This window comes from Paracoccidioides brasiliensis (genome assembly GCF_000150735.1).
Source record: "Paracoccidioides brasiliensis Pb18 unplaced genomic scaffold supercont2.8, whole genome shotgun sequence".
NCBI lineage: Eukaryota > Fungi > Ascomycota > Eurotiomycetes > Onygenales > Ajellomycetaceae > Paracoccidioides > Paracoccidioides brasiliensis.
In genome coordinates, this window is record NW_011371365.1 from 806,094 (window position 1) to 819,574 (window position 13,481).

The 13,481-nt window shown below is 51.5% G+C and overlaps 4 protein-coding genes across 4 annotated transcripts; 2 read left to right on the top strand and 2 right to left on the bottom strand.

The window, feature by feature from the left end:
- Positions 1-2,820: 2,820 nt before the first annotated feature.
- Positions 2,821-7,437, top strand: PADG_06424 (DNA-directed RNA polymerase III core subunit RPO31; the record flags this gene model as incomplete). The annotated part of the gene is made up of 3 exons (XM_010763576.1): positions 2,821-2,915; positions 3,063-3,324; positions 3,418-7,437. 3 exons carry the CDS (start codon positions 2,821-2,823, stop codon positions 7,435-7,437), a joined length of 4,377 nt encoding a protein of 1,458 aa, XP_010761878.1.
- Positions 7,438-8,292: 855 nt separating this feature from the next.
- Positions 8,293-9,303, top strand: PADG_06425 (uncharacterized protein; the record flags this gene model as incomplete). Its single annotated transcript, XM_010763577.1, has 3 exons — positions 8,293-8,402; positions 8,495-9,123; positions 9,194-9,303. The coding sequence occupies 3 exons, from the start codon at positions 8,293-8,295 to the stop codon at positions 9,301-9,303; spliced, it is 849 nt and encodes a 282-aa protein (XP_010761879.1).
- A 668-nt stretch (positions 9,304-9,971) lies between these two features.
- On the bottom strand, positions 9,972-10,589 carry PADG_06426 (uncharacterized protein; the record flags this gene model as incomplete). Its single annotated transcript, XM_010763578.1, has 1 exon — positions 9,972-10,589. One exon carries the CDS (start codon positions 10,587-10,589, stop codon positions 9,972-9,974), a length of 618 nt encoding a protein of 205 aa, XP_010761880.1.
- Positions 10,590-10,720: 131 nt separating this feature from the next.
- PADG_06427 (uncharacterized protein) lies at positions 10,721-13,156 on the bottom strand (the record flags this gene model as incomplete). The annotated part of the gene is made up of 1 exon (XM_010763437.1): positions 10,721-13,156. The coding sequence occupies one exon, from the start codon at positions 13,154-13,156 to the stop codon at positions 10,721-10,723; it is 2,436 nt and encodes an 811-aa protein (XP_010761739.1).
- Positions 13,157-13,481: the final 325 nt, after the last annotated feature.

Consider the following 13,481-nt stretch of genomic DNA (forward strand, 5'->3'; position numbering starts at 1 on the left):
TCTGCGATGTACGATAGCTAGGGACCTAGATACACTGTATATTTATAGGTTAGTTTGGATTCTATATTCCACCAAGAAATTTACGGGGCTCTCTTCTGATAACGTAATCAATCACCTACCGGATCACCCCCATCATTCTATCTGACAAAATTTCAAATTAAGCAACAACCACAAGGAATTCTATATAGAAATTATACAGGATAGACACTTAGGTCTGTTCACACTGCCTAATATTATGTCCAGGGGTATTACACTTGCTGCAGGTTGGGTGTCTTTACTTTCTAGTCCCTGGGTTCAAATCTTCAATTCCTTCCTCCATATGTTGATCAGGCTCCTGAGGTCTAGCAGTCCTAGCTAATGCATCTTGAGCTGTTAGAATTCCTTCCTTAGCTATATAAAAATGTGATTTCTCTCTCTTTCACTTCTGATTGGTGTTGGCAGCTCTCAGCTCTGTGTTTTCCTTTGCTAATATAGCAGCACTATGCCATGGCCAGCTGACATCCCTTCACTAGTTGATCAAGAGCTTGGTTGATAGGACTAGAAAGAATCTCCATATGGTGTTTAATCATGCTGCTCTGCAGCTCCAACTGGGTCACATTGCAGGGTGTCTTAGGAGTCCAGGAAAGCTGAGATCCATGCACTGACCCTGGGGGGGGAAGGTGTATGAAATTGAGTATGTAGTTGTGTAAGAACCTCATCTGGATTGTATGACACTAGACCCATGGCTTTGAATCCATTTCTTATAGTAGTGTCCTCCATGACCTCCTGCCTAGCTGCTGCGTAGCTAACTAGGAATTCCTCCTTATCAATATGATTGATCCCTAGTCACATGCTTTGCTCCACCTTCTTACCATATGCTTTCTTCAATGGTGAAAAGCAGCTCACATCCAGTGGCTGCAGTAGATGAGAGAGGATTGAGGAGACATATATAATGCTATGATGCCATGATCCAGACAGAACTTGTCAAATTTGACTATGGCATGACTACCATGTCCATCCAGAATCAGCAGTCTCTTTTTGCCAATTTGTACAAGCCTCAGTAGATCTGTTGAACACCTTTCATAGCCATGTTAAACCAAGCTCATCTGTGGTCCAACCCTTCTCACTGACACCAATTGTCCAGTCCTTTGGCAGTTGCTCATACCATGAGGATTGATGACACTTGCTCTTTAGTATAATCATTGGAGGCAGAGCCCAGTCTGTAGCATTGACTGCTTCAATCACAGTTGCTCATTCACTATTCCCTGGCTGTATGAGAGATGGCTTATTATCTTTCTCAGCTCTAGTGACCACTCTGGCTGTTGAGATAATCCTCATCATAAAGTCAATCTCATCAAAGTTGTAAATATCCTCCAGCACAATTCCATACTTCTTTATTGTACAATTCACCAAGGTAAATCTTTCACATAGAATCTTTGAATCCTCACACTGAGCTCATCGATAGTTGTATTTGCATGAGAACTTTATCTTTAGTTCAGGATGCTGTTGTATAAATCTATTGACCCAACATTCTTCTACAATAGTAGAAGCACTGGATCCATGCTCTTCAAGTAGTAGATTGGCCATTTCTTGTACAGTCATGATTCAGGGAGGCTGTCCTCTCTCATCCATGGAGATTATCCATTCAACTAGAGATTCTTCTTCTGTAGAGGTCAGTTTTCGATTGTTTAATTGAGCATTTGTGTGTGTGATTCTGTAAGGACGGGTGAGAGGGTGAGACATCAGCGCGCGGCTGATATCTAGCGCCAATATGGCGGACTGTATCATTGGTTCAACGTGCTGCAGTTGCATGCGGCTTCCACCTGAAAATTTGCTTTTCATCTCAAAACTTTGCCTTTTTTTGATAGTTCTCCTTTTGAGGAATAGCTTTCCTATTACGCCTGTTGTTGCCCTTTCGGGCTAGTTTGTATATAAAATGAGCGGTATCAGCATAAGGACATCAATCATCTCCAACCTCTATAAAAGGATGGGTGAAATTTCTTCATTTGCTGATAGAAGAGCTCAATAGAATTAATGATCACTATTCTGCCCCACAGAGAATTACCTATTTTGGCTTCACCGCCTTCCTATTCCGTACATCATCTCCCTATCTAGTTCGTATAGGACATCCCCGTATATCGGCTATCTCATACGTTTGACAGATTCAGCTGTGTAGACTATAGGTCAAGAAGAAATAGAGAACATTATATAACTTAGAAGCAGTTAATAGTTGTAATTTGCTGAGCTTTATAAGCTTAATGGCTAATAAAAGCCTGGCTTCCTGATTAGAAGCCGTTCTAGTGAGGGTGGTTGACATACTGAATTTTTTTAATGAGCATGAATGATTTGGATGGAAGTGATCCAGTAGGTAGGTGATTATTGATTACATTATAACCTGCTTGATTTGATTAAATAAAACAATTTGAAATTACATATTGATTTCAAGAATTCAAGACAAATTACAGGGTGTTTAATTGATTAATACTTCAAAATTATCCCGGGCCTAAAATAAGGAGGGTTTTCTTCGCCAACCCCGCTATTGACGAAATGTTTTAAGGCGAATGAATCCATTGGAAAAGACTTCAACTCGACTCCTCAACGTCACTCAATAAATTCAGTCATGACAAACTATTCTCCCGCTCTAATTAACCACACCCGAAAAATAACTTGTTCCACCATCATCCGACTCATCGAGCACAAACCCGTCGTTTCGAAGTTTTAACATTTATTCTTAGCTATCCATTGTGCTGTTTTCGAGCGGAGCATCCGTCCCTCCCAGTTCCAACCATCACTCCCCATCTTCTCAGAAAGCGACCATGAAAACTTCGTGATACCAGTGCCATGCAGTCTGTAGAGGCTGCGCAGATCGACCTGGGTAAAGCCCAGGTCATGGATCGCATACCAAAAGTTATCAAGGAGATCAAATTTGGAGTACTGTAAGTGCGCCCCTTATTGGAACTACGGGAAAGAGAAGAAGTTACACGGGAGAGCAAGAGAAGGGACGTGAAAGAGGAGAAAAGTAGAAAATAATTTGAAATAAACAAAGAATATGGCTGATAAACACATCATCCCAATTCCAACAGCTCAACCCAGGATATCGTGAGCCAGGCCGTTGTCGAAGTTTCGGATAGGAAGCTCTTCGATCTCGAAAAAGACCGTGCCATCGTACCCCACGGTCCTCTCGATGGCCGTATGGGGATCTCCAGCAAATCGGGCACTTGCGATACTTGTGGCGGAGGGCTGCAACTCTGCAGCGGACATTTCGGGCATGTGAGGTTGGTCTTGCCAGCTTTTCATGTGGGCTACTTCAAGCTGGTTATTAGCATTCTTCAGGAGATATGCAAGGTCAGTGGTTTGTTTTGGATGTTTCATGTAATTGTTTTATGATGTATATTATTTTGTTTTGACTAATACCTGCTTCTTCTCTGCCTGCATCAGGATTGCTCGCATATCCTCCTCCCCGAACCAGAGCGGCGGTCGTTTCTAAAAGAACTTCGCAGACCTGGAATCGATAACCTCCGGCGCATGCAGATTGTGAAAAAGATCAATGAGAGATGCCGAAAGACACGGACATGCTACAACTGCAATGCCATCAACGGCGTGGTGAAGAAAGCTGGAACCAGCGCTTTGAAGATCTCACACGAGAAATTCAGGGCTTTCAACACATCAACGTCAGTGAAGAAGGTACCCCCACCTAGCAAGATTTTCTTCGATAGGTCGTTTGAGGAAGCGAAGAAGAGCAATCCGGAGATCGAGAAACATTTTAAAAAGGCGCACGATGATCTCCATCCGCTCCGTGTGCTGAAGCTCTTCCGTCGCATTTCGAACGAAGATTGCGAGCTACTCGGACTGAACCCTGCGGAAGCTAGACCCGAGGTGTTTCTGTGGCAGTATATTCCCGCTCCGCCTGTGTGCATTAGGCCGTCGGTGGGACAGGAGGCTGCTAGCACTGAAGACGATCTGACTGCAAAACTGGGGGATATTATTCAGAGCAATATGAATCTGAAAAACGCGTTGAACAAAGGCGCCCCTGTTCAAACCATCATCGAATGCTGGGATCACATGCAGTTACAGCTTGCAGTGTACATCAACAGTGACGTTCCGGGTCTGCAAAAGGCCGATTTTGGAAAGCCGATTCGAGGTTTTTGTCAAAGACTCAAGGGAAAACAGGGGCGATTCCGTGGAAACCTGTCGGGGAAACGTGTTGATTTTTCCAGCCGAACTGTCATATCTCCCGATCCCAATCTCCGAATCGATGAGGTTGCAGTGCCCATTCTAGTTGCTATGAACATGACTTACCCGGAGCAGGTTACGAGGTATAACAAGGAAAAGCTGCGACAGTGTGTTCGCAACGGTACAAAGACCTGGCCCGGTGCGAATTATGTTCTCAAGAAGAGCCAAAATTTTAAAATGAACCTGAAATTCGGTAACCCAAACCTGATTGCGAATGAGCTGGAGGAGGGAGATATTGTCGAACGCCATATTGAGGACGGAGATATTGTTTTGTTCAACCGACAACCTTCTCTGCATAAACTCAGTATTTTATCACATTTTGTCAAAGTCCGACCACACAGGACATTTCGTCTTAACGAGTGCGTATGCAACCCTTACAACGCAGATTTTGACGGAGACGAAATGAATCTACACGTGCCGCAGACAGAAGAGGCGAGGGCGGAAGCAATGGAGTTAATGGGAGTGAAGAATAACCTGGTTACACCAAAAAACGGCGAACCCATCATTTCTGCTATTCAGGATTTCATTACTGCTGCCTACATGCTCAGCAGCAAGAATGTTTTCTACGACCGCAAAACCTTCACTCACGTTTGCCTGTACATGCTGTTACCTGGCACCAGATTTGACCTCCCTCCTCCTTCAATCCTGAAGCCTCAGATGTTATGGACGGGAAAGCAGGTTTTCAACATATTGATGCGACCCAATAAGGATTCTCCAGTCCTAGTCAATTTGGACGCCGCCTGTCGAGAATTCAAAGCTCCCAAAGGACCACCTCGCGACCTAGATGCTAATGATCGCTGGCTCTGCATTCGGAACTCAGAAGTCATGTGTGGGGTCATGGATAAATATACGATTGGGTCCGGCAAGAAGGATTCCGTATTTTACGTCATGCTTCGAGATTACGGACCTGCTATTGCGGCTGAGGGGATGAACCGTCTCTCAAGACTATGTGCCAGATGGATCACGGACCTCGGTTTCTCAATCGGAATCACTGACGTATATCCAGGCGACAGATTATTGGAAGAGAAGAAAGAACTGGTAGAGCATGCATATGCGCAGTGCGATGAGGTGATTCAAAAGTTCAAGTCTGGAAAGCTTGAAAAGGCACCGGGGTGCGACGAGCAGATGACGATGGAGAACATAATATCAGGTATTCTCAGTAAAGTTCGTCAGCAAGCGGGTGACCTCTGTATTTCGGAACTGAGCAGATGGAACACTCCCTTGATAATGGCCACTTCCGGATCCAAGGGTTCGAACATCAACGTCGCCCAGATGGTTGCGCTCGTCGGTCAGCAGATCATTGGAGGTCAGCGAGTTCAGGATGGATTTCAGGATCGAACGCTGCCTCACTTTCCCAAGCATGCTCGTCAGCCTCCGGCGAAAGGTTTCGTGCAGAACAGCTTCTTTTCTGGCTTGACCCCGACAGAGTTTCTTTTCCATGCTATTTCTGGAAGAGAAGGTCTCGTTGATACAGCCGTTAAGACTGCAGAGACAGGTTACATGTCCCGTCGGTTAATGAAATCGCTGGAGGATCTGTCAACGCGATACGACGGAACTGTGAGAAATTCGTCTTCGAGCATTGTTCAGTTCCAATACGGTGATGATAAATTAGATCCCGTTGACATGGAGGGCAACGCTAGGCCAGTTAACTTTGACCGGACTTTTACACACTCCGAAGTGACTACTTTCGATAACTCTGACAAGGGCCTTCTTCCGGATGAAATCATGACGCTTTGCCAAAGCCTACTTGCCAAAGAACGGGCTAGTCTTGATAGATATGACTTGATGGGCAATCGTTTAGATTATATGGATCGAAGCGATAACGGCATTGACCAGCTGGAGAGTGCCCGAGATTATCTTCAGTCCATTGAGGACTATATAAGTTCCAAGGCTGAAAAGCTGAGGTCGATTGACGGAGGAAACAACAATGGCCAGGGAGGAGGAAGGGGCATCAATCACACAGCCAAAATATCGGCCAGGACACTCGCTGCGTTCATCACCTCGTGTCTGGTCAAGTATAAGAAGGCTCAAGTTGAGCCTGGCCATGCTGTTGGTGCTGTTGGAGCACAGTCGATTGGAGAGCCAGGAACGCAGATGACCCTGAAAACCTTCCATTTCGCTGGCGTTGCTGGTATGAGCATCACTCAGGGTGTGCCTCGTATCAAGGAAATCATCAACGCCTCCAAGGAAATCAGTACACCAGTCATCACCTGTCAGCTTGTGAATAAAGGGGATCTCCGCGCCGCACAGATTGTCAAAGGTCGAGTTGAGAAGACATTTATGCGAGATATCATCTATTATATCGAGGAAGATTGGACAGGCAACGACGCGTATATCAACATCAAAATAGACTTCTCTACCATTCAAAACCTGCAGCTCGAACTGGGTCTACAAGATATCCTCTCCGCCATAAAGAAGCACAAGCGATTCAAATCCGCTGATCTAAAATTCCGGTCGTTCGGCTCGCACATCCACATCTTTGTCGATCAGCAAGCCACCCGAACTGCCCTCTCCAAATCCGAAGAGGCCGCCACTGGAGCTGACCCCTACATTCGCCTCAAGCACCTCAAACGCCTCATCCCCACTATCCAAGTTCTCGGGCACCCCCAATGCTCCCGAGCTATTATCCGTACGGACGAAACCTGCACCACCAACACCCTCCTCGTCGAGGGCTACGGCCTGCGTGACTGCATGACCACCGATGGCATAGACGGCCGTAACACGCGCACCAACAACATCATGGAAACGCGATTGGTTCTCGGCATCGAAGCAGCGCGAACGACCATCGTCGAAGAAATCGGCGAAGTCATGAAAGACATGGCCATCGACCCGCGGCACATGCAACTGCTCGCAGACGTCATGACCTATAAGGGCGAGGTGCTGGGCATCACGCGCTTCGGGCTTGCCAAGATGCGGGACTCCGTGCTGCAGCTTGCCAGTTTCGAAAAGACGGCGGATCACCTGTTCGACGCCGGTGGGGCGGGGAGGACGGATCTCATTGAGGGGGTGTCAGAATGTATTATAGTAGGAAAGGGCATCTCGCTGGGAACGGGGTCGATGGAAGTGATTCGGGCGCTGAATTTCTGTGAGGGCCAGATCGGACCACGGAAGACGGTGTTCGAGGATGCGTGGGGGGAGCTGTGTGAGGGGCGGCGGTCCGGTGCTAGCGCAGGGCCTTGGAAGGGAGCGCAGGCGAGCGCGAGGAAGAGAAGGAGGGAAGAATAAGTATGAAGGATGGATATAGACCGCTGTGCGTGGCGAGGACAGGCAAATTTAGTGTGTCATATACCAAACACCATCTCTGGCAACACAATGATTTATTTGCATTTGACATTACATGTGTATATACATGTATATATATATATATATATATATATTCGAAAGAACTAAACGGGAGAAATGCTGCAAAGGACACCATTCGTAATTCTGGGATTCTTTGACCATCCTGCGTCGGTGGTTGGAGTGAAGACAGTTTGTCCCGACTCGATTCTCGAGCTGGAGGCGAGTCTGACCACGCATCTAGTTACAGCTGGACATTCGTATAGTAGCTACGCCACATATTCCTTTCCATATCAGACATACAACGTGCCGCCAGCATCGAAATGAGAGACTGATCTGCGTAGACGAGCTCCTCAGGCTCAGGATGCGTAGTCCAACAGCGCCGGTCAGTCGGTATAACCAACTATACCCGCAGATGCCTCGGCTCAACAGGACGCTGACAGCCCAAACAACGCGCAGATACAGATTAACTGCTCAGGAACCGAGTCCATACGCCATCTGGGGAAATGAGCCGATGGGCGCGCATTCCGCAAGATGCCTAACCTTGGTTCTGAAATCTTGACGTCGTAGATCCATGTAGCTTGGACTGACCGTAGGCTAAAAGTGCGGATAGACTCTGGACCGAGAGCTTATTAAAGCATGTGCAATAGTTAACGAGTTGTAAAAGCACCCATGTATTAAATGTCAGACCCTCCGACGATCCTCGGTTGGACTAGTTACTGCTTCTGTAGCTGATGGTTATATTACGCTGTCTCCCCGCCCGAAGTGATTCTATCCATCGAACGTAGATACATCTGGACCATGGCCCGCAACATCCCCTCCTACCGGTACTTCAACGTCGCCTTCCCGCAGGAATATGTCGCCCACATCGAGACCAACAGGCCGGAGAAGTTGAACGCCTATTTTGAGCCGTATATTCCCTCCCCCGTTCCCTGTTCCACTTCCCCTTCCCCGCCCTTCCCCTGTTCAACGGCCTTCAATTAACCCTGCGCAAAAATGACAGCATGTGGCTCGAACTGCGCACCGTCGTAAACACCCTCTCCACCTCCCCCGACGTCCGCGCCATCATCTTCACCGGCGCCGGCCCCGCCTTCACCGCAGGGCTGGACGTGAAAGCCGCCTCGGAGGGCATGCTCGATCCCAAAGCTGCCGCCAAGGGCGTCGACCCGGCCCGCACCGCCGCCCGTCTCCGGCGCCACATCGCCGAATTCCAAGACTGCATCTCCTCCCTCGAGCGCTGCGAGAAGCCCGTCGTCGTCATCCTGCACGGCATCTCCTACGGGCTCGCCGTGGACATGGCCGCGGCGGCAGACGTGCGCCTCTGCTCCGCCGACACCAGAATCGCTGTCAAGGAGGTTGATATCGGGCTTGCGGCGGATATCGGCACGCTGTCGAGGCTTGGCAAAATCGTGGGCGCGTTCGGGTGGGTGAAGGAGGTGTGCATGACGGCGCGGGTGTTTGGGGCCGAGGAGGCGCGCCGCGTCGGGTTTGTGAACGAGGTGTATGAGACCAAGGAGGCGGCCGTCAGGGCTGGGGTGGAGATCGCCGGGCTGATGGCGCGCAAGAGCCCCGTGGCGGTGCAGGGGACGAAGGAGCTGCTGAACTGGTCGCGGGATCATTCCGTGCAGGACGGTAGGTTCAGACATCTGTTTCGTTTTGAGGACGCGGAATGTGCTGACGTCGGGCATCTCTCGGTAACTAGGCCTGCGATATACCGGCGTGTGGAACAGCGCCTCCCTGCAGACGAGCGATATCCAGCGGGCTCTGCTCTCCGGGCTGGAGAAGCGCACCCCGACATTCGAGAAGCTGTGAGGATGGCTGCGGAGCGTCCGACGTATACACATTCCACATCTACGCTTTTACGTCTGTATATACTTCGGATCGCAGAGGCATTCCTCCGCTAACCGGGTTTACCTGGAAGGCATCCATCTCTATATACATGGAGTTGCATGCAGATCCGGACCGTGTATGTAAACGCACTGAACGTGCAGTGAGTCGCGAAAGGCACAGAGTACTTCCTCACACGTATATATAACTCCGTACATAGTTTAAAGCTTTCACAATCCATATATATATCCAAATTAGAACCTGAATATCCATATCCAAGAGCAAAAGACAGATCCATGAGGTGGCATTAATAGAGACAAACTAGAAACAACCGAGAAATCAAAACACAAGAGACGTATATAAAGTCATTCAACCCACCGCTTCATGATATAGAGGTATGTATAGCTATCATTCCATTCCCTATGCGCCACTTTTGATGCCAGACAAAGATTCTTTTCAGGGGAAGAAAATTAGTGAAAAAAGTGTCAATTTCTCAATGCGTCGATGGGAAAACTGGGCGGAGAAGTTGGACCTCCCTAAACACAATCAAATGAATCATCACGCCCTAACCATCAATTCAGAAATCGCAAAGCAGTCAAAGAGAAAGGAAAAGAAGAAAAAAGACAAATATCATAACCCTAGAAACCCCCTCTTCAACTCCCCTCCTCCCACCCTGCCCTCTCCCTCTCCTTCTCCCGAGCTACCTCCTCCAAAACCGCCCTGACACACCCCCTCCTCCCAACCCTCTGGTAATAGCCCATCAGCGCCGGAAACCGGCTCTCATCCAACATCCCAACCTCCATAATAATATCCCTAACAACCGGCCAGAGCGCGCAATCCTCAATCCCAAAGAACTGGCCCGCGTAAAACGCCTTGTGGCGCAGAATAACCTCAAAACCGTCCATCAGGCGCAGGACACCGTGCGGGGTTTTCAACTTCTGGAACCGGCGCCAGGAGCGGAGCAAGTCGTCCGTTTCACGCAGTTTGTCATGCAGGGATGGGGCCTGTTTGTGCTCTGGTTTGTGCTGCTGCTGCTGTCGCTGCTGTCGTTGCGACTGCTTCTTTTCGAGGCGCGCTTTGCCAGCGCCAGGACTCGGACGCGGACTCGGACTCGGACGCGGGCTCAGACTCGGACTCAGACTCAGACTCGGACTCGGACTCGGACTCTTCGACTGCCTCTGCTCCACAGTCGCCTCCAGCCCCTTCAACCTCGCCACATGAAGCAAAATACTCTCATCGCCCGCAATGCACGTCGCACCGTCGACATCCATATAAACCGGCCTCGCCCCGCGACTCTCGCTCCGATGCGGGAGCGAGAGCGTCCCCCTCAACGCAGCCGGAAACTCGTCAACACCCACAGCCTCAAAGCGCACCCCATTCTCCACAAAGCACAACCGCACCCTCAGGTCCGCCACCTCATCCCCGCAGCGCAACAGCTTCCCCACCAACGCCGTGGAGAAGTGACAACATCAACCGCCGCCCATAATGGCTCCCAGCGATCGTCTGCTGATCTCCTGCCAAACGCCTGATCATCGGTCGCTCGCAGCCTCGCATGCACGATGCGGCCGGCCGATTGCTTGGTTTTGGAAATCGCCCCCTGGCCCCAGATGGTGTCTGTGTCCGGGTTGATGAAGGTGGCGATGTGGCGGAAGGTGAGGGAGATGCGCTCGCCGCCGAAGGCGAGTTCTTCAGGCAGCTTTGCGGCGGCGGGCCGTTTGTCGGCGCGGATGGCGTGGAGCCAGCGCATGTTTGTCTTCTCGCCGAGGATGAAGAGGGAGTTGTGTGGCAAGGGGACCTTTTGGGTTCGGCGGGTTGATGCCCTGGAGCTTCCCTTGCCCTTTGAAGCTCTACCGCCAGCGTCGGTGTCAGCATCCGCATCCGCATCCGTATCAGCACCAGCAATAGCATCCGTATCAGCACCAGCAGCACCAGCAGCAGCAGCTCCACCCCTCGCATTCGCCGAAGGTTTAGTCCGCAGCGTCATCGTCCTCTGCGCCCCGAGGCTGACATTGCAGATATAAGAGCCCCGCTGGATATCGAGCGTTTTATCCGAATGTTCCGAAATGCGATCCAGGCCATCCCGATACAGCTGAATGAGAACATGATTAAGCGGGTGCCCAAGCTGCTTCTCGACGACCCGGCGCACCGCATTGACAGTTTTCGAGAACGGCAAGAGGGCGGGCGACTCGTCGGCCGGGTGCCGGTAGACGGGGACCGAATTGTCCAACTGCATTGCGCCCTGGACGCCTACCAGCCGCGGCACCTGGCCGGACATGTGGTACATTTTCTGCCAGTTCACCTCGTCGCGGAGCAGGTCGAAGGTTTTGGGGGGTAGAGGTAGATCGTAGAGGATTCGGGAGTCGCCCTCGCCTATTCTGTCATTGGGGCCGAGGAGGGTGTTTTGGGCTCGTGTGCTTCTTCCAGACCGTGTTACGCCACGGGAAGAAGGATCGGCTGGCGAGGTGGTGGTGTCGAGCGGGTGCCTCCGCGACCGAAGCTGGGATTGGGGTTGGGGTTGAGATTGGGGTTGGGATTGGGGTTGGGGTTGGGGTTGGGGTTGGGGTTGGGGTTGGGGTTGAGGTTGGGGTTGGGATTGGGGTTGGGGTTGAGGTTGGGGTTGGGATTGGGGTTGGGGTTGAGGTTGGGGTTGGGATTGGGGTTGGGATTGAGGTTGGGGTTGGGATTGGGATTGCGATTTGGGTTGAGATTGGGATTGGGATTGCGATTGGGGTTGAGATTGGGATTGCGACTGCGACGGCGACTGCGGTTGGTCGGCGGTCTGATTTGTCTCATCTTGGGAAACTGACCTTCGGGGCCTTCTCATGCGCGCACGGTTGGATTTCAGTCTGAGAGCCGCAGGGGTAGACGCGGCGGCACAGGGGTGGGAAGAATCCTGGGAGCGGGATGCGGCCCGCCGTATATGAGGCCGTCGTAGAACATCGCCTTCACACGGTTCGTTTTCAGACTCCAGGGTGGTGCCGCGGGCATCATCCAGGGAGGCGGAGGGTGTGTGCCCTCTGCCCCTCCTGGGCGTCGACCGCGTGGATTGCCGGGGAGATTTGACAGCGAGGATATCCATGTCCGCCTCGATTCCCACGGGGGTGGAGGGGGTGGACTGCTCCGGCCACTGCTCCGGAGGCACAGCCGCCTCCTCCCAATCCTGCTCCTCTGTCAACTCCTTGCTCGTGATGCCATTGGCCCCCATCATGTCGGCCATGCGCCTCATGGCCTCTTCATGGCGCGAAAAGCTTCTGAAGCCCAGGCAGTCCTCGACAAGCGTAACGTCCAAGCCATGCGAAACCGCATCGAGCGCCGTGGCGTACACCGAGACATTGGACAGCGAGCCGCAGATGTAGAGTTCCCTGACGAACTGCGTGCGGAAGGAGAGGAGGAGGTCATCCGACTGGAAAGCAGAGTAATCGGATTTTACCAGCACGGTGTCTCGCTCGTGGTCGATGGCCGAGAGGATGGGTGCGGGGAACTGGCAGCCGACCGACTTTGGCAGACAGCAGCGGCGCGGCCCGCTAGCAGCTCCTCCGCCTCCTCCGCCTCCTCCACCTCCTCCGCCTCCTTCTCCTACTCCTCCTACTCCTCCTACTCCTCCTACTCCTCCTACTCCTCCTACTCCTCCTTCTCCTTCTCTTACTCCTCCTCCTCCTCCTCCTCCTCCTCCTCCTCCTCTTCTTCTCCCTCCCCCCGTCTTATTAATAGCGGGGAGGGACAGAAAGGCCTCCGGGTCCTCCGAGTACAGCGAGGGCTGCTCACGGCGCGAATTCGCCGCCGTCTTCTTCCCCCGTATCCTCCGCAGAACAGGACTTTTCGCAGCCGGGCCGACCATTTACCGCACCATTGCCGCCGCCGCCGCCGCCGCCATCATCCAGTGCACCCTCACCCTCGCCCTCACCCTCGCTGCTACTACCAGGCGGCGGCATTTTATCCACGACGACCACCTCCCCGCCGCGGTTCGGGTTGAAGACGGGGCGTCTCTGCTCGAACAGTGTCTGAACCCAGATGACATTACCAGTTTCGCGGAAGCGCTGGGCAAGCAGGGTGATGGTGTCGAGGAAGTCGGGGACGTTGCGGACGAAGAGGGCGCCGTCTGGTTTGACGAAGTCGTTTTGGAGGTCGAGGATGATGAGGGCCTTGCGGCTGGGGACGTTGGG